Source organism: Alligator sinensis, unplaced genomic scaffold, assembly GCF_000455745.1.
Source record: "Alligator sinensis unplaced genomic scaffold, ASM45574v1 scaffold686_1, whole genome shotgun sequence".
Taxonomy (NCBI): Eukaryota; Metazoa; Chordata; order Crocodylia; family Alligatoridae; genus Alligator; species Alligator sinensis.
In genome coordinates, this window is record NW_005842760.1 from 165,537 (window position 1) to 185,769 (window position 20,233).

Here is a 20,233-nt window from a genome sequence, read left to right on the forward strand (position 1 = left end):
TTTCCCTAAGCTGTCTTTCTGGAAAAAAGGTCAGTCCTTTGTTCCTTACCAGCTCCCCAGTCATCAGATTTAGGGAACAGAAGTGTTCATCATATTATATAGCAGTGTGTTATAAAACAAAATATTTGTAGGCTCCTCTCAGATTCATGAGAAATGGCCCAGCTGCATCTTCTTAAATGAGTAAAATCTCAGTCAGGAAGGGGTGGAGCCTGGCTGGCCGACTCCTTGGAAAATACACCATAAGAAACAGTTCTGCAGTAGCTGCTGAAGGAGAGATTTTTCATTTAGTTGAAGCAATACATATTCATACAGTCTAGTTTCTGATACCTTTAATAGTCTCTCTCTCTGAGCTGATTCTCAGAGCCTTGTAATCTTGACTGTCTTTTACTGCAGGTGCATTTTCTCTGTCAGCCTGTGATTTCACACACTAGAACAACTGGGTAAAGTTGAACAGGGCTTCCTAAGACACGAGAGCTCTGGGAGTCCCTGTTTGCTGCAGGTGCTGCTTTACTGGTAATGATCTTATTCTTTAATTTCTTAGCAGTAGAAGATAGGAAGCTCTTTATTGGAATGATATCTAAGAAGTGCAATGAAAATGACATTCGGGTGATGTTCTCATCCTTTGGGCAAATTGAAGAATGCAGGATACTAAGAGGCCCAGATGGCTTGAGCCGAGGTAAGCACAAAACATCCATGACAGTTCAGGATTCTCCTCAGGACTTTTTCCCTTGTACCCCTTGTTGAAAGTTTGGCTCATTCTGTCATTGGCAAGGCACCTTTGCCCAGTGGCCTTTTTTCTTTGTTGACCTTTGATTTCTGGGGAGAACCTAATAGATGAGTTAATTTCTTTCTGTTCCTTCCCCAGGTTGTGCATTTGTGACTTTTACAACAAGAGCCATGGCACAAACAGCAATCAAAGCAATGCACCAAGCACAGACTATGGAGGTAGGATAAGTGTGCGTGTGCCTGTGTGTATGCACACATGCACATACCACACATACACACTTGCAGGTGTTTAGAGATGTGGCGGCAGCTGCACCATAAAGTAACTGCAGTGAGTTTGAGGGATAGGCAGACAGTGCACTGTGCTGTTTTGGCTCTGTCCATTCTTACCACACTGTTAAAAATGCATCCATATACTAACCCCAGAGCCCTGAGTTTCTCCCCACAGTTTCATGGCTTGTCTCAAAGAAAAAAAAACAAGGTTTACCCTGGAATAACACCATAGCCCTCAAGCCTTGACTCCACTTCCCTACCAGACCACACAGCTGCAGTAAGAGAATCTGCCAGCTCTAGGTGGCTCATCTTTGAGTTGTGAAAAAACTTTTAGGCCCACCTTTCAATAGAATGGGCTACTCTGGAATATCACTTAGCAAGAGATCGCTCTTTCCATAGGCAACCAGTAAGGAGACAAAACAACAAAGGGATTTTATTATGTAGGAGAAAAAAAAATATACAAGCAAAACTGGCCATAAGTTTGAAGACGCAACAAAAAGACAAGTTAATTTTCTTACCCTCTCTACTAGCTACCACCTAGCCCCACCCTGAAAATCCTGCCACTATCTCCAGAAATTGTTCTTCCTGCTGGTTCTGGCTGCTGGAGACTGGGACCCTTCTCAAGCCTGGGAATAATCTGAAGACCTGCCACCTCACATCTAGCCCTTAAAATACCTCCCAGCCAACCTCTCAATGTCTCCTTCTGCCTGTGTCTGGGAATGGCAGTTCTTCTTGCTTTAGTGACACGGTGATATTTAGGAGTTCTGCCTGCTGCTTTCTGCTTAAACATGCATCCCTCAGTTCCTTGACTAACCCGTGTCCAAAAGCATAAAGATACATACAGACAGCATAACATAATCCATACAGTGATAGCGGCAACATAAATGGATACAGTATAACATGTTTTTTTCAGTTGGACCATGTGTGTCATATCAGCGAAACAAACAAAAAAATTAATGACCCCAGACCACAGTGGGGTTCATGACACAAAGCACTATGGCTGTACTGCCCTATCCCCTCTGGAGTTAGAGTGAGTGATTCTTCAACAGTGAGTCTTAAGGTGGCTCTAAATGTTATTTCATTTTACAGGGAAGACATAATGCCTTGTGCACTGCTAGGTGGGCTGTCAGAAGGAGGGAAAAAGGAATAACAGCTTATTCTGCTGCTGTTGAACAGCTGGGTGAGCTCTCACTGGTCAGCAGCACCACTGAAAGAATTAGATGACTCTGTCAAGGAGTCCTCCCCCAGGGTTTCAACTGGAAGCAAGCTGGAGGGGGGAAGGGTAAATCCTCTCCCCAGTTCCTCCCACCTGTGCATGGAGCCAGGGACACCTTGCCAGACTGGAGTAGAGCCTGGGTCTCCTGGACAGCAGCAAGCTGGGGGAGGGGAAATTCCCTCCCCTGCATGGCCACAGTGCAGCCCAGTCTGCATGAAAACAGCAAGCATGGTGGGGAGTCCCGTCCAATGCCCCGGGAGACCAGGGCTCTGTTCCAGTCCAGCAGGGCATCCCCAGCTCCCTACATGCCTGGGGGAAAATGCAGGGGGATTTTCCTCCGAGCTTGCTGCTGCCAGGCAGATCAGGTGCGGGGGTGGGGATTTCCCCTCCACTCTCCCCTGTGTTTGCTGTTCCCAGGAGATCCAAGCTGTGCTGTTCCAGGCAGTGTCCTTGGCTCCCTGCGCTTGTGTGGGGAAGTTGGGGGTGGGAGGACTCCACTCCCCCGTGCTTGCTGCTGCCTGGGATGTTCTAGTTTGGCAGGCGTGTCCCTGCTCATCTGCTCTGTGCTTGCATTGTGGGGGGGTGGTATTTCTCCTGCTGGGTGCTACTGGTAGGTGGAATGAACCTAGGGCTCAGAACTATGCTGGGGCAGGAGTTTCTTTCTTTCCTGTTTTTTTTTCTGAGAAGTTTATACTAGAGATGGAGCAATGTACCATGGGATGCCAGAGGTATTCCCTGCTGTGTGCAAGTTAAAGCTGGACAGCAATCAGCTATAAAGTTAGTACACATTTTTGAGATCTAACTTTATAGCTGGTTGGAGCTTTTAATAGCCTGATTGGTGCTTTGCATGTGTAGCTAGTCTCAGTTTAATTGTGCAGCTAACTAAATAATTGTATAATAACTCTGTAGATGGGGTCTTAATCTGTAATATCTGTTTAAAATATTTTATTAGCAAATAGCAAAAGACAATGCAAATAACAGATAAAAACAACTGAGACTTTAACCATTTAAAATAGGAAGGGTACCTGTATATATCAGAGCAAGAACACTTTTCTCCAGTTGGTGGAGGAGTTAATGCAGAATTTATGTAGTGGCTGAAGTTTTCTGTGATGTGTAAGGATGTAACCATGTGAATTTTATTTGCAGGGTTGCTCTTCTCCCATTGTGGTGAAATTTGCAGACACTCAGAAAGACAAAGAGCAGAAACGAATTGCTCAGCAGCTCCAACAGCAGATGCAGCAGATCAGCGCTGCTTCCGTATGGGGAAATCTGGCTAGTCTGAACACACTTGGACCCCAGTACTTAGCAGTGAGTTTTGTGTATAGGTTTGGTCTAGATGCTTATGCTGTTTATAGTATCTGATTGCCTTATATTCTGTTATTCAAAACATCCCAATGAGGAAGGGAAGTACTATTAGTTCCCATTTTATAGATGGGGAACTGGGGCACAAAGAGGTGGGGAACTTGCCCAGGGTCACATGGGAAATCTGTGGCAGAGCATGGACTTGCACCAGCATCTGTCATGTTCTAGGCTAGTGTCCTAACCACTGCCACCTTTTTTCTTTATTGTGTAAAGAATGGCTTTCCAGAGTTGCAGTATCTGGTAGTTGGCCACATGCCAGGGAACTGTCACCTGAAGGGGAGAATAAGAGTTTCCACACTAGTTTCTCTCTTCTTGTCAGCAGCCTTTGAATCCCAAATTCCAGGACCTCATGTCCTGATCACCCGTCAGAGACTGCTGTTTCATACTTAGTCAGAAGGATGTTAAATAGTGAGGCACTTTCTTCCAGAATTTGTATGTTGTTTCTTGAGCATTCCTAAACTTGCCTTTACGGAGAAGATAACCTGGTCCCTAGAACCCTATCTAGGTTTCTGTCCCATTTTTTTTCCCTCTGCAGTGTTTCCAGAATCTAGGTGCTCTTAGTCCACCCCATTCAAACTGTTATCTACACATCCACATCCTTCATCTGCATACGTTTTTGCTGCTGCTGCTGTGCAGCTCTTGACTTGGGGTTCTACACTCAGTAATTGTTTTGAATATCTGTCTTGTTGCTCTCTGGAGCTTAGATGGAATCATGCATCTGCTGGGAAGATTTTTCCCCTTAAGTAACTTCTTTCTTGTACTCTTCATATTCATCCAGTAATTTTCAAGTTCCTTTTCAAGTCTGTGTGAAATCAGAATTCTCATATTCATCTTCCACTCTTCCTTCCTCAGCATCGATTTTGCATATTTATTATTTATTTCCAGTAACATCCATAATTGTGCTATTGTATAGAAAAGATGATCTAGTTCCAGTCCCATACAGCTCACAATTTGAAGCCCAATAGCCAGTCAGAGAGGATATACGAGAAAAGGCAAAACATACATATAATAAATGATGACACAAGCTTAAATTATTCATCAGACATTATTTTTTGTTACCAGTTCTCTCAGCTGTTTGGCTTTCCTGGGTTTCCAGGTGTGGTATTTCTCACACATCACTTTGCTCTGACTCTTGTATGGGTCATCGTGGGGGGGTGGGAAATTCTCCCTGTTGATGTTATGATATGGGGTACTCAAGAAAGACTTTTTAACTTCATTCCAACAATAATAAGAAGGGGGTGGGATTTCCCCATGTGCTTTTGGTGTGGATTTTTCATAGAATCATAGAAGTAGGGTCGGAAGGGACCTTGTTGATCTTCAAGTCCAACCCCCTGCCTGGGCAGGAGAGAAACTGGGCTCAAGTGACCCCAGCCATGTAGGCATCGAGCCGCTTCTTAAAGACCCCCAGGGTAGGAGCCAGCACCACTTCCCTTGGAAGTTGGTTCCAGATCCTAGCCGCCCTAACTGTGAAGTAGTTCCTACAGATGTCTAATCTAAACCTACTCTCCAACAACTTGTGGCCGTTATTTCTTGTTATCCCAGGGGGCGCTGGGGGAAACAAGGTCTCCCCCAAACCCTTCTGGTCCTCCTAGTGAGTTTATAGACGGTCACAAGGTCCCCCCTCAGCCTTCTCTTGTGAAGGCTGAACAGGTTCAGGTCCCGCAGCCTCTCATTGTAGGGTCTGTCCTGCTGTCCCCGGATCATGCGGGTGGCCCTCCTCTGGACCCTCTCAATGTTGTCCACATCCCTCTTGAAGTGGGGCGCCCAGAACTGGACACAGTATTCCAGCTGTGGCCTGACCAGTGTCGCGCAGAGGAGGAGGATCACCTTCTTGGCCCTACTTGTGATGCACCAGTGGATGCACGATAGGGTCCAGTTAGCCCTGCTGACCGTGACCTCGCATTGTCGGCCCATGTTCATCTTGGAGTCAGTGATGACTCCAAGATCCCTTTCTGCCTCTGTGCTCTCAAGAAGGGAGTTTCCCGTCTTATAAGTGTGTTGCCGGTTACTACTGCCCAAGTGCAGCACCCTGCACTAGTCCGTATTGAAACGCATCCTGTTTTGTCAGCCCACCCTTGCAACCTATCCAGGTCTTTCTGCAGTCTTTCCCTCCCTGCTAGCATGCCCACCTCACCCCAGATTTTGGTATCATCAGCGAATTTGAACAGGTTGCTTTTCACCCCATCGTCCAAATCGCTGATAAAGAAATTGAACAGCGCGGGCCCAAGGACTGAGCCCTGGGGGACTCTGCTGCCCACTTCCCCCAGGTCGAATATGACCCGTCCACCACCACCCTCTGAGTACGACCCTTCAGCCAATTAGCAGTCCATCTGACTGTGTAGGCATCGATGCAACAGTAGCCTAGTTTTTTAAGGAGGATGGGGTGAGAGACAGTGTCAAAGGCCTTGCTGAAGTCCAGAAAGACTACATCCATGGCGACACCGTGGAAGGTGTCCCTTTGTGGCAGCATCTAGTTATGGAGTAAGGAGTAAGAATTCCTCCTAAATGTCTCTGGTTGTGGCTCAGGTGGGAATTCCCATGATGGGAATTCCTCTTACATTCATGCTCTTGTTTCAGTTGAAGAATGTGGAAGGAATTCCCCTCATGCTGGTACTCTGGCCTTGGTGTGCTTTCTTTGTATGATTAGTAGTTGCCCTTTGCTGGCAATTCCAGCTGCAGTGTCAGGATTTCCTGTCTACTAGCACTGTTGATTGTAGTGCATACCAGGGATTCCATGCCCCTACACACACACCTCACCCCCCCTATTCCAATGCTTTGGTCATGTTGCATGAGTGATGTGGACTCATCTTGTATCAGTGATCTGGCTGTCCTGCATGGGAAGAAATTTTCTCATGCTGATGCTTTTGCTGTGGTGTGGAGCATGAGCAAGGGGAATTATTTATATTGTGATGGTACTGTAGCTGTAGTGTGAGAGGGGAATTGTCCTTATGCTGGTGCTTTGGCTCTGGTGTGGTGCATGGGTAATGAAAAATCCCCTTTGTGACGGCGCTCTGGCTGTGGTGTGGTGCAATTTCTCCCAGAAACGGAGCCAGCCCTCACTCTCACTCTTGTTTTGTTTTTTGGTGTAATGTCTAGCTTTATTTGCAGCTCCTTCAGCAGACAGCAGCTGCCTCATCTGGGAACCTGAATACATTGAGCAGCCTCCACCCAATGGGAGGTGAGTTTTTACACCTGAAGGGGCAGGTTCATTGCTGAATAAAGAAGAGATAGTGGTGTTCTGCTAGGGGAAATAGGCAAAGAATTGTCTGACTTATTCACAATTTTTTTGTGACATCCTGAGTTACCAACTACTGCATAGGGGAGAGAGAGCTGGAGCTGTCTCCAGATAACTTTCAGTTGCAAATGTGCATAGGAGGATGTTCTTCCTAGAGCTTAGTAAATCTTAATTCCTATGGTAAACTGTAATGTGCTATCAGGACTCCACTACCTAGGATGCTTTTCAGTATTTGGCTTTTTATGAGTAATAGAGGCATGGCACTTAAAATCTTCATATAGGCAGGTATGTGCCTGAAGAACCAGGTATTCAGATAAATACTAATTCATTTATTTTAGTGATCATGCATCCTTTAGGGCTTTTATTTGGAACAGTTTTTTCTTAAAGAAAGTAAAAGCCTAAGAAGTATGAAAAACATTTTGGTCAAAGAGCTGACTCTTAAAAATGGCCCTTTGTGCAGAATCTCTGAGTCACTTTTCTGGTGACTCTGCAGAGCCAATACTGCTACAGGTAAGGGAGATTGCTTCTATTCTGTCTCAAAATATATAAGCCGGTTTCTCCACTGGGAAACTATAAGCCAGGCCATCTTCATTAATTCCAACTGTTGCATTGGGGATGTAAGAGCAGAAGTCTCTAAAATATAACTGGTCCCTCAACCATTTAGAGGTTTGTAGATAATAAAAAAAATCATGAATTGAAAATGGTTTATTAGCCAGTGCCCTCAGGGAAGAAGAAAAATAATGAAACATTTTAGTAATTCTGCCCACCCTCTCATGTCCTGTAGATTAGGAGGCTAGCCATCATAATGGAACAAGCTGAAACTTTCTGCTGATAGGTCTTTCATTAAGCTCACAGTTCAGAAAGTGAAAGATTCATAGTTCCAGCATTGCACAAATATATTAAATAACTTGAAATTGCTTCCATATGTTATATAGTAATTCAAAACACTACATGTGTTGTGAGGAAAAACCAACCTAACACTGCTCTAAATGTAGATTAACCTTGAATAGCTTCATTTGTGGGGGTATATGCACTCGGGTGTAACAGTGCAGAAAAGAATGAGTTTATGGAAAATGGTGGTGTGTGTTTGTCACTGGGGACTTGTACATGAAACAAAGTATCAACTTTCTCTTTAGACTGACTTCTTTTTGAGATGCACCAAGTCTAATCTATTCATTCCAGGTTTCTTCCTTGCTCTTAGATATAAAGCACTCTGGTAGCAAGCTTTACCATGGAAGCACAAAATACTGATGGACTAATGCCATGTTGTTTCCTTTTCTCAGAATTTAGAAACCTAAAACCAGTGTAGGGCTTTCCTCCAGTGAAGTGTCCCCAAAGCTGGAGAGGAAATAAGTGTTCTAAAAACAGATGGAGTGAGATCTTGGGAGAGTGCGGCTAAAGGAAGTGTTGGAAAAGTCTTGTGTGTAAACCATATACCTGAATCATCTTGTTATTTTTATTTAAATAGCTTCTAGCATGTCCATTGCTGTTGTGTGACATGCCTATATGCAGACATTTATTTCAAATTACTTACGCTTGTCAGCAGTACTTATCCTCTTTTGATTAACCACACAAGAAAACAGAGTAAGATAGAAAATACCTTGATTTAGAATCAAGTTCTCAACTGTGACCTATTGAGTACATGCTGGTAGGCCACAATGACCGTTTTGATCATGTGGTGCTGATTATTCATCTTGTTGTTTCCATTTAGAAGCAGATAGAGATGAGGTGAGCAGGGTATCTGTCTGAAAATATTTGCTGCTGTTGTCCCAAGGATGTTGTGGGTTTGGGGGAAAAAAGGTTAGAAGGGGGATGTAGAGTATTCCAGGAGCCCACACTATAAACTCTGTTATAGCCTACACTATACACATGTTCAAGAAACTGCCTTAGACCCATCGAGCAAAGACTTGGCTAAAACCAGGAGCCTTGCTTAGTTTTAAACTTGAGTTTTGTGTGATGGGTCAGCGGGAAATAAGAAAAGAAAAGGGGATTAGTATAGTAAATAAAGGTAGGAGAAAGTAATGTAACTAACGTGGGTGGATGAGAAGTAAAATAGGAAGAAAAAGCTCAGGAAAGGAGCTGAAGAATTGTAGTAAGAAAAGTATGAAACGAAGGGCAACCAGTGACAAGAGCGTATGAGAGATCTGATTGCTAATAGTGAGTGAGTAGTTCTGAAGACTTCCTTGACTGCTGCTGTTCCCTTGAGGAGGGCCACTGGGCCTTGTGCTGCAGGCCAGCTCCGCTTGGGTACAGACGAATTTGAAGGCCCTTGGCTCTAGCTACTGTTCTAGCTATTTTGTGGAAAAAGCATTAATGACTTGAAGGGGTGTACTTGGTAACCATGTTGGTCTGAGACAAGAAGACATACAAAAAAACTAGAACTCTTGGTTCCAAAATGATACCTTTTATTAGACCAACTGGAAAATTGCAAGAAAATTGTCCTTTTCTGCAGGCTTTCGGGATCAAAGTCCCTTCATCAGGCTTGACTTAAAATGACTTGAAAGCTTCCACTGCTCATAGAAACTGAACCTGGGGATAGTTACTGTCTTTCCTTTCTTTGAAGCTAGTTGATTGAGAGTCCTAAACTTATTTTTCTGTTGTAAGGAAGGATTATAGTAAGGAAAAAATTAAGATTTGCTAGCAGTTTCCTTTTGAGCCTCCCCTAGTTGTTTCTATTCCCCTTGTGGAGTTGGAGAGGCTTCTGGGTCCAGCATGCCCAAATGAACAGTGATACCACAGCAGAAATCCTGTGCATTGCTTACTGTGTTGCAGGGTTGAACGCGATGCAGTTACAGAACCTGGCTGCACTAGCAGCTGCAGCCAGCGCAGCTCAGAACACACCAAGTGGCACCGCTGCACTTACTTCTTCCAGCAGTCCCCTAAGTGTGCTCACCAGTTCAGGTAAGGTAGCCCATTGTGGCATAATGAACTATGATTTCATGGCTTGATTTGAGAGTCCTTTTAAAGCAGGTTCCCCTTGTCTTGGTCTGTAGTTGATGCACTGTCTGTTTTTGAGTGGGCAGTCCTAACCAGCAGGATTGTTTTCTTTATTTGCCTGTCTCATCAGGTTCTTTAGTTTTATTCTTTCCAGGTATACATACACCAGCAAATGGTTTAATCTGAAGGAGTTATTTCCTCCTGGTAGCTCAGGTTAATCCTGAGTAAAAAGGACTTTTTCAGTTTGCCATGAGACAGGAAGGCAGGTAGCATCTTTCAGTCATTGCTAGTGCCTTCTGGTCACAGTCAATCACTACTTAACTAGCATTGTTGACGGATGCTGTGGTTTTTGGCCTGTACAAAGCAGGGAGAAGAAAAAAAAATCCAAGATCTGTAAGGATATATGAGAATATCAGAATCTAACCTTTAATTTAATAAACACTTCTAGTCGTTATAGCTGTGGGGAAAAATATGACCCGGGTGTAACTGATAAGATTTGTCATTTATCCTCTCTGTCAGTTGGATGGACAGCTGAGTTTATTTGGTTTCTCTTACTCACTGGTGAACCCACAGCAGTGGGAATGGAAGAGGTGTCCCTGGATGTTGCACACAGTCTTGGAAGAGGGAGGAGCTGCACCTGCCATTGGAGGTGTTTCTTTGTTGGCCCTGCATCTTTCCTGTGAACATATTTGGTCTCCATAGCTCGGAAGAGATTAGGGGATGGCTGGTTGTAGAGCTGGTCTGGATGCCATGGTGGTCTCTGAGGGATTGGCTTCTCCCTCGGTAAAACTTGTTGGATATCCTGGTGACTTCTGCAGGATTTCATGAGGCAGTGATGCATCTTAGAGGTCTAGTCCTTCCCTCTAGCCATTTAGCTCCATAGGTCGGACTGGAAGGAAAAAGTGTTGATTCTCTTTAAAGTATTAGCTGTTCCTCATGCCAAAATAAGACGCTGTTTACAGTACATTGTATGAATCTATGATTTTCCTCATTCTTTCCTACAGACTTTAATAACAGTGAGATAGGCAAGTATCACCATTTAGAATAATTATAACTGGGTATCTGAGATAAAGATGTTTGAGAAGTTTATGCTTCTGCTAGATATTGTTTGATGCCGTCTGCAGATTCACATACTATTTTATCGATTAGACTTGGTTTATATTTTCAGTCATTTCTGCAAAGCTACAAAGCCTAGAGACTTTCTTTAATTTAAAAAAGAAATTAAAGTTAAGATTCTAGAGAACAACACAGACAATTTGGCCCAGTTCTAGTCCTTTCTTTTAGGGGGCTATGTTATTCATATTTACATTTTTTTAAATCATCATTGTAAAAAATAAGCAGTATCATGGTATATCTCCTAACCATTAATTACAGAGCCTCTACACTATTGGTTTAATGATCTTTCAGTAATTTCATGTCTTTTTTTTCCCCCAAGTACATTTGTCAATTTAAAAGTCTCTGAGAAGGTCACTTGTGTTGAATTCAATGGGTGCTGGCTCCTTGGGCAACAGCATGCCTGGAGCAGATGTCATCTCTGCCCCAGCCCTGCATTGTCATAGCCCCATCCTACCTGCAGCCCCATCCCATCTGCCTGGCCAAGCATGCCATGCCTGTGGGAGCCCTGGGCCGGTGAGACCCTAGGCCTGGAGCTGGGATCCCCAGTCAGTGATAGTGTGGAGTTGGGCCCTGTGACAGAGCCACTTAGGGAGTTTTGGTGAGCAGGCAGTGGGAGGGAGGGGGTGATAATGACCTAGCCCATAACAGCTCACCAAAACTCCCTAGGTGGCCCTCCAGCCTAAATAATTGCCCACCCCTGCTCTAGCCTTTCCTGTGAGAGAAAGCATTGTTGGTTGTTTTTAAATCTATTTATAAATCAACCTAGTAAAACCACTACAAAGCTCTAGGTAGGCATATTTTTGGTTTCACTTAAACATTTAAGTTTCTGATTGACTCAGCTATATCGAAACAAGAGCCTTTGCATAGGTGTTTGCATTGATTTATAATTGAATTGCTTTAAAATTTAAAATGTAATTTTCTTGCCTGGTTAAGGGATCCATTCCCTTCCCTCCTTTCTACTTCCCTCTCCATCCTTGACTTTATCCTTTTTTTCATGCTCCTACTTATTATTATTATTATTAAAATAGTCTTCCTTTTGACACCTCTCTGTTCAAAACTTATCTTCTAATAGATTCTTCCAAAAAGTCTTTTGGTAGTAAACTACTGTGGGAGCAAATCATGTTTTAAAATACCATATTTACTTGGATCCAAAACAAGGCTTTTTTCCACAAACACCATGTGAGGGGGTGGGGGTGAGGGCAGGGGCTCTTTTTAGGTTTGAGTACCAGCCTGGGGCAGGCAGCTGCTCAGCTGTAGCTTTGACTTTGGGCTTGGAGCCAAAGCTGAATCTGAGCTGCTGCCTGCCCCAGGCCAGGGTGGCTTGTGTCTTGGGGGAGAGGTGGGGAGACCTGCCTGTGCAGCTTGCAGGGAGTACAGGGGAGAATGCACTGTTTACCCTCCACCTCTGCTTCCTCCCCTCTCCTTCACAAAGCCAGTTTTACCTTCTGCTCTGGCTTCAGCCCTGACCCAGCCAAGCCTAGAGCTACCTCCACTGCTTCTGTCTAGCGTCAGGGCTGGAGCTGCTACTGACTACCCTGGAGCCAGGGTAGTAGAAGATATGGGGTGGGGGAGTAGACATGGGGGTGCAGGCACAGAGTGGGGTGAGGCACTCGGTGGGGGTGGATGATGACAGGACAGGCAGCAGGGGTCAGGAATAGGCATGGGGAGAACAGGGCAGACAGCAGAGGGCAAGGGGTAAGAGTCTGGCCCCTCACCTCCCACCACTTCTTTCTGTGCCAGTCAGAGGGTAAATTTAAGATGACCTTTCACTAATTACATTAGCAAATTAAATTTATAGTTTTCCATGTGTAGAATCTAATTATTGGTGGGATTATCCTGAATTTGACATCATCTTGGGTTCGGGTAAATATAGTAAAGTCTGGGCCAGTTGTTTGCACTGTGGTGTTTTCCAGCTTGTGAAAAAGACCATAACTTCTTCTATATTATATAGTAGGAAGCTGTCTGTTACTGTCTAAATAATTATGCTGTCTTAGTTGATTCAGTTTCCCTATTCGTTTGGGAAACAGTGGCCCAGTTTAGCTATATGGAACAAATGCTGCTATTGAGTGTGCTGTCTTTCAGTTGGGATATATAACTGAGGTCCTTCCTAGTCGCTGGGGCTGCTTGCAGATGTGGAAAAATAAGCACTTTAATGGAAGCAGCAGCAGCAGCTGATTCAATCCGCTGTTAGATAAAAGTGCCAAAAAAGCCCCATCTATACAGCGCCTGATCTATACAGACACTGCAGAGTCAGGTTGAACTAATGTACTCCCTTTTCTGGGTGTGTTGGGCTCAGCGGGGGAGCACATCAAGTTTGAAATAAACTATGTGGGGGTTTTTTCCCATGTCTGCATGCAGCCTAAATGTTCTGTAGAACTTTTTAAAAAGTAGGCTGTTTACCCAAAGTAACATGGGCACCATTAAAGCACGGTTATGAAATTCTGACATCTTATACTCCCATATTTTTTTTATTTGCTACAGAAGTCTTTGTTTTTCTGCCCTAAACTGCTATGAGCTTTATGCTCCATTGTGTTGTGTAGCAAGCTGCCATAATCTACTGGAGGAAGGGGTTCAGATGACAGGTGAAATGATGGATGAACTTTTACGAAGAGTTTATATTATGGATTGTATAGGATGGTTCAAATAGAGATGATCCTGCCTCAGGCAGGGGTTTAAACTAGATGACCTCTGGAGGTCCTTCTGTAATTTCCACTATGATTTTTATGATTAATGTGTAATATGTACGTAGCTGGTTGAAAAAGAGTAACAATTCTTATGAAAAATCTTTAAAAATTTAAAGACCTTCACCACGTATAGGGGATAAAAACCATAAAGATAATGTAGGATGATGTCCTGTAGAAGTATAGACAACTAACAGAGGGTGGGAATATGCAGCCTGGTTTCTACAGATGTGATTTTATCCTGGACTTTATTTTGAACAGATGTATGAGTTTTCCCAGACTGGCTGCTTGCAGTAAGTGCTGTTATAGCACTTGGCCACTAGGTGGCATAGAAGCTGGTTTGCATTGAGCAAAGATCATCACAGGATTAAATGGACTGGGGAAGCAAACACATGGCAGTTCTACATAGTAACTTTCAGACACAGTAAATTACTACATGTTTTTCAATGGGTTGCTTTATCCTGTACCATAAGGTTGTGCATCATGTTAATTCCATCTTTAACATAATTAAGTCAGTTTTCCACACAATAATCAATCGTATCATGTGTCTGCACCCTGTGAAAGTCCCAGAATGTCTATGTTCCTCTTGCTCGCTGATGCCTGTTGCCCTGTGTTTGCAAATGTTGATCTGTCACCTCCAGAGAGAGACCGTCATAGTAACAGAGAAGACAAGGTTCCTTGGGTGAATCTGATATCTTTTATTAGATCAACCCAAATAGCTGGAAAATAATTATTAAGCAAGCTTTCGGGTTCAAAAACCCTTCGTCAGGCAAAGGAAGTTTCAGCAGTTGGTGTGTGCTCTTACTGGATGGAATGAAAAGTAAAGAAGCCAGTGGCTGGGCTGGTATGCATACAAGGGGATGAAAGTGGAGAGATACAAATTCTTCTTTCTTATCAATGGCGAGATCTGTATAGATGACCTACAGTTTGACTGTTTTCTTAGAAATAACACTCATTTCAGGAAGTATAGACCCAACAAGCTGCTTTCTATCAGAGGTCCTATCCAGTTTCCCAAGACTTATTTCTGCCTGTTATTGAACTGATCTTGGCTTATGGGCTGTGACAGTGTCAGGAGCCCTGTCTAGTTCATAAATAATCTTTTTGACTCTTTCCTTGTAGAATAATAAGGATGGGGAAGCTGGTGATGTAGGGTATTACAGAGGGTGTGGTTTGTTTCAGATGTGTTCCCTGCCTTGTTTTTGGCCCTGGCCACAGCCTCAGCCACTGTAATAGGAATTCCATAGTGGAAAATTATTTCAGTTGCCAGAATAGATGCTAGACATTCACGGCCCTGATCTGTCAGTAAGGCGAAACCTTGGCCTTACTGGAGCCTTCTGTAATCTTTTCACCATCTGTCTCGGATCCCTTTCTTGTTTTGGGTATGATATTTCAAAGATAGATGACAATACATTCTGAGTGCTCATCTTATTCCACATTTAATGAGAAACAAGCAATCCTCCTGATCTTATTTTGGGGTGGAGATCCTAACTAGTAACTGCGTACTGGTTGCATTCAAGCTTGTCTTGGATATCTTACAGTAAATTATTTTACATTACTGTAGCAACCAGTTTTGTGCTGGGCTTTCTGCATATTTGTAGGAGAGTCCCCTCCTCTAAACAACTTGAAAAGACAAAAACAGCCAAGAGATGGAGGGGAAGAATATAACATATACCTAGTGTGTCGTTATTATAGATTATTTAGTTCTAGTTTTGTAATGTAAACTATATTTGGTTGCCCTGCTGTCATCATTATTAGTTGACTATTTTCTTGTAAGCATTATGGTGAAAGCAATTTAGTGAGGTATTTGAACTAGCAAGAGAAGAAACTGTTATCTGGTATTTATTACTTCATTTTAATAGCAGGTTCCTCACCTAGTTCCAGTAGCAGCTCCTCCGTCAATCCGATGGCCTCTCTGGGAGCACTGCAGACACTGGCAGGGGCTACAGCAGGCCTCAATGTTAGCTCTTTAGCAGGTAAGCTCTAAATAGAGTGGGAAGAGGGGAAAATAGTTGGTCATTTTTTTGGAGTTGTGCTGCTGCTTCTTAAATAAGCCATTCTGTTTATTCTTGCTTGTACTCTGTTGCTTACTGCTGACAATAGTGAAGTGTAATTAAAGGTTGCCTGATAGAACCTTTAGAAACATCACTTTAATTAAAAACTCATTTTCCTTTCTTATATATATATATATATAGGGATGGCAGCCTTAAATGGTGGACTCGGCAGTGGTAGCCTTTCAAATGGCACAGGTAGCACAATGGAGGCCCTCACTCAAGCCTACTCTGGGATCCAGCAGTATGCGGCCGCTGCTTTGCCTACACTCTATAACCAGAGTCTGTTAACGCAGCAGAGTATTGGTGCAGCGGGAAGTCAAAAAGAAGGTAGGCAGGAAACTGCATAGAATGGGAATGGAGATTTTGAGAGAGAAGCCTTGAGCTTTGTGCACATATCGCGTGCACAGCTTCTTGAAATAGCATCATTTAGCATCCTAAATGAATTTGTCTGGGAATTTGTCCAGTTTTAATCTCCAAGTTTGTGTAATGGTGCTTCAGCTCTTTTATGTGGGGAGCCGATTCTCCTGCCTTAGTGCACCTTGTAGTCAAGAAGGGTATTTTTTCCTTTTTAATTCCCTTTCACTACTTGCATTTCTTTGATTACCACCCTTAACTAGTCCCTGTCACTTGTGTTCTTACCCCGTAGATACAGAGTTTATTTAGCTTGTAGAGTGAAAGTTATGTGAAAAAATGAGGAGTATAAGAATTGGTTGTGAGCAGTAGATTGAATGAGTTGGGTTGACTTAGAGGCAAGGGATAAGAGCTTAGTGTTTGGGGAGAGACCCACATACAGAGTATCAGGCCACTTTTGCCTTACTATCTAGATTTTTTTTGTTTCCTTCTGCTGCACACTTGGTGCAGGTGCCTGTTTTGTTTTAGTGAGCACGCTGCATTTAAGCTTATCTGAGGGACTTTCATAGCTTATTTAGGAATCATATAGGTGCAGTTTCTTAATGGGAAGGTTTTCTTTGGGAAGCAGAGCAGATTTAATTGGATCAAATGGATATTGGTCTTTGATATAAAAGGAATCCTGCATTTCCTATGCTTTCTCTGAACTTGTGTTTCTCTTCGAATGCTTGAAGGTCCAGAGGGAGCCAATCTGTTCATCTACCATCTCCCCCAGGAATTTGGGGACCAGGACCTGCTCCAGATGTTCATGCCATTTGGAAATGTCATCTCTGCCAAGGTTTTCATTGACAAGCAGACCAATCTAAGCAAGTGTTTTGGTATGTTGAGTCCCATCATTAATTCTAGATGGGAGTGCAGCATGGAAAGACCCAAGTCTATTGGCAATGAGAAAATACATTACAGTCACTCTTTGGGAGAAAATAAGTTGGGAGGAAGGTTCTTTTTGAGGGAGTATAGGGACAGCTAGGTGGGATGATCAATAAGATGGAGACTTTTTCTTTGCTCTTTGGCTGTCATTGGTCAATTGTCAGGGCCTTCCTTAACTGACCCTTAAGGTGCTCAGTAGCCTGAAATATCAATACTAAATTAATCTAGAGTCTGTACAACTTATGAGTGTCCACCCTATTACCTTCTATGCTTCCTTTACATGTTAGGCTAGCCAGAGTTGATCCTCCTGAAACCAGTGACTGATTGCTCTTAGTATTTTGTTCTCCAGTGCTTAGTCCAGTTCAGTTTTGACCAAACCAATAGGTTTTCCCTAATTCCATGCCCTGACACAGGTCATGGTCTGGAAAGTTTTCCTGATACTCCTCTTGAATTCTTGCTTTTCTTAATTTCATATCTCTGCGTTGTCCCAAATAATTCATTATTGGTGGTGTTTACACCATGAAAACTTTGCCGACTGTAGTCATGATACTACCTCCATCGTTAATTATTGCTTAGCTAAGTTATTGTGGATGCTGCTTATGTCTCTTATTAAGGATCTGGTATAATCTCCAGTTGTCTTATCAAACACACTGTTCTGAAATATGATCTCTTACAATGGCATTTTCAATATTTCAGTGTCTGAAGTGGATTTTTTAATTCCTTAGGCCTTTTGTAATTGAAGTAGAGCTGCTTTACCTATTTTAGAAGGTTGGCAGAAAATGGTTTTCTGGGAAATTCTGGTTTTGACAAGAGCTGCAAGAAAAATGGTTGAAATTTGAAGTGTAGGAAGGAGCTTTCTCTGGGACCTTCCATCTTGTTAGATTTAACAGAAAGCATTCTCTTTGATGCCATTGAGCATGCTTAACTTCATGTTTAGGTATTGCCCACGGTGAATTTTAAAGCCTAAATTCTATTGTAGGAAGTATAACACTTATTAAGCAATACAGTTAAGCTTATTCCATTTTTTTAAAAACCCACAACAAACTACACTTATGTGCCATTGCACTTGCAATGTTAAAATAACAATGTCAGGAAACACCTAAATTAAGATTTCACCACCAAATACCACCACGTTGCACATGCTAATATATTCTATTCTCATGTTTTTGATTAAATATGTAAAGCTTAATAAATCATTTCCATTAAATATATTTCATAAACACATGGGATGTATAGTGTGGCCAAATAAATTGTTGCTGGACCCTTAATTTTTATCTCTGAATTTATAGTTATTTCATAGATTTCATAGACATTAGGGCTGGAAGGGACCTCGTGAGATCATCAGGTCAAGCCCCCTGCCCAAAAGGCAGGAAGTCAGTTGGAATCAATTTTGGTCTTTCCCAGCACTGTCAAATGCAAAGCCTCCCTCAAAGTACAAGCTCTTAGCTCACACTTGGTTTTTTGACTATAGCAAAATAATAGAGCAATTCTTTTGTTGCAGAAAACTCAGAAAGATCACAACAGATCAAAATGTTTTTGATACTGAGGATTCCCGTTTGAAATCTCTGGGCTTATCTTGTGAATCGTGTAGGTGTTTGGACACCTAACAGTGCTAATACTGTGTGGCACCCCTAAAAGAATTTTGCAACATCCTGGTTGAGAATCACTGGATTATTTTAATTCTGCAACCATAGCATTGTGCTAATTTTGCTTTTTGCATCTAATCATATGATTGTTTTTTCCTCAGAAGCTGTTGCTTCTAGTCCTCTGGACTTTGCCAGTTTGTTAGTACTTTTTTCTGGTTACAAAGGACCCAGTTGTTTCAGAGGCAGAGAGTTAGGAGCATCCTTTTCCTGTATTGTGATATGATGACTGCAGTGTAAAATTCCAAGCTTCATTTATCATTCTGCTTTGCAGACTTGTGAAACTTGGCTTCTCATTTTGTTGTTTTTGTTTGTCATCCCTATGATACTTTTGAATCTTCCTTTGTTTTCACTAGTATTTATATTTGCTCCCACTAGCATAATATACAGTTTCCACTCTCCTCCAAATCATCAGCAAGAATGTTTAGTAACTCCATAAATAACAGCTTTTGACACTTTGTTAAATATCACCCCCAACTCAGTACTTCACTGGTTTTGGTCCATCATCTAGTTTTCAGTGCATGTCATTGTTCAAGTTACTTTAACTCATTTTGTATAAATTAATGTATTTTAGAAATATCAGAAACTGCATTTCTGTCATCAACTAATTTTTTATAATCCTTCTGAAAGAACCAAACAAATTCATTCAGCAAGAATCCACAATCCTGTTTTGAAATCCACAATGCTGTTTTTATTACTTACGGTACTATTTTTGTCTTAAGATTTAGCAATATTTTTCTCTTAAGACTTTACTCTTTAAGAGTTTACTAGGGATAGAAATTAAATGCAAGAAGGAATTTGCCAGTTAAATTTCAGGGTGTTTTTTTTCTTTTTCTTGAAGATTAAAATTGTTTGTTTTTAATTTTCTCCCATTATCTGTAACACTTGAAAAAATAATTCAGTAGTTTGTTAAAAGAATTAGCCCCCCAAAATTACCAGACTCTCAGAAATTTAGGGCTGGAAGCAGGCTGAACCCGATGATCTCACGAGGTCGCTTCCAACCCTAAATTTCTGTGAAGGGAATTAGCCCCCCAAAATTACCAAGCTACTGAATTATTTTTTCAAGTGTTACAGATAACCGGGGAGAAAATGGAAAACAAAGCAATCTTAATCTTCAAGAAAAAAACAAAACCCTGAGACTTTAACCCCTGAACTTTAACCGTCTTGGATGCATATGATCTGAACCCACTGATTTGAATTTGGGTGATCACCCGTCCCTAATTGGGCAGGACAGTCCCAGAATGGGAACGTCAAGTCCGGGTCCTGGGCTGCATGACTCTGGGACAGCAATTGTCCTGGATTTGCAGTATCCTGCAGGGATTGGGAAATAGCAGGTTTCTTCTTGGAGGTTGGCAGTGTTCCAGCCTGCAAGGGGCTGCTGGGATCAGGGTGCAAGGGGAGCCATGTGCATGTGCATGCCCGTGCATGTGCACATGACTGAGAATAGAGCCAGACAGTGTAGAGAGCAGCTCGCTGCAGGTAAATCTCTGGGAGGGAAGGGGTGTGGAGGGGGAGGATGCAGATCAAGGTCCCCATGGTGAGGGAGGGAGTGGAGCTGGGGCTGGGGCACTGCTCAGCCAGGGCGGTGCCTGGGGCCTTAACCCCGGGGCAAGGAGTGGGACTGAGCCATGGGCAGCTCATCATGGTGGGGAGAAAGTGGGGGACAGCTCCCTGCCACTGTGCACCCCCCAGAAGCAGGCTGGGGTGGGGGGCATGTGCTT

General features: G+C 42.8%; 1 protein-coding gene across 9 annotated transcripts in view; it reads left to right on the forward strand.

The window, feature by feature from the left end:
• Nucleotides 1-20,233, forward strand: part of CELF1 (CUGBP Elav-like family member 1) — a 67,599-nt gene that overhangs the window by 35,128 nt on the left and 12,238 nt on the right. For 2 of the 9 annotated variants that reach the window (XM_025216678.1, XM_025216675.1), the window contains exons 6-13: nt 542-676; nt 866-945; nt 3,359-3,520; nt 6,671-6,752; nt 9,582-9,710; nt 15,403-15,516; nt 15,736-15,921; nt 16,677-16,820. In XM_025216678.1, coding sequence (XP_025072463.1) covers nt 542-676; nt 866-945; nt 3,359-3,520; nt 6,671-6,752; nt 9,582-9,710; nt 15,403-15,516; nt 15,736-15,921; nt 16,677-16,820 — 1,032 coding nt within the window. The remainder of the gene's footprint in view (nt 1-541; nt 677-865; nt 946-3,358; nt 3,521-6,670; nt 6,753-9,581; nt 9,711-15,402; nt 15,517-15,735; nt 15,922-16,676; nt 16,821-20,233) is intronic. The other 7 variants (XM_006034643.2, XM_006034644.3, XM_025216676.1 and 4 more) reach the window with 7 other exon arrangements.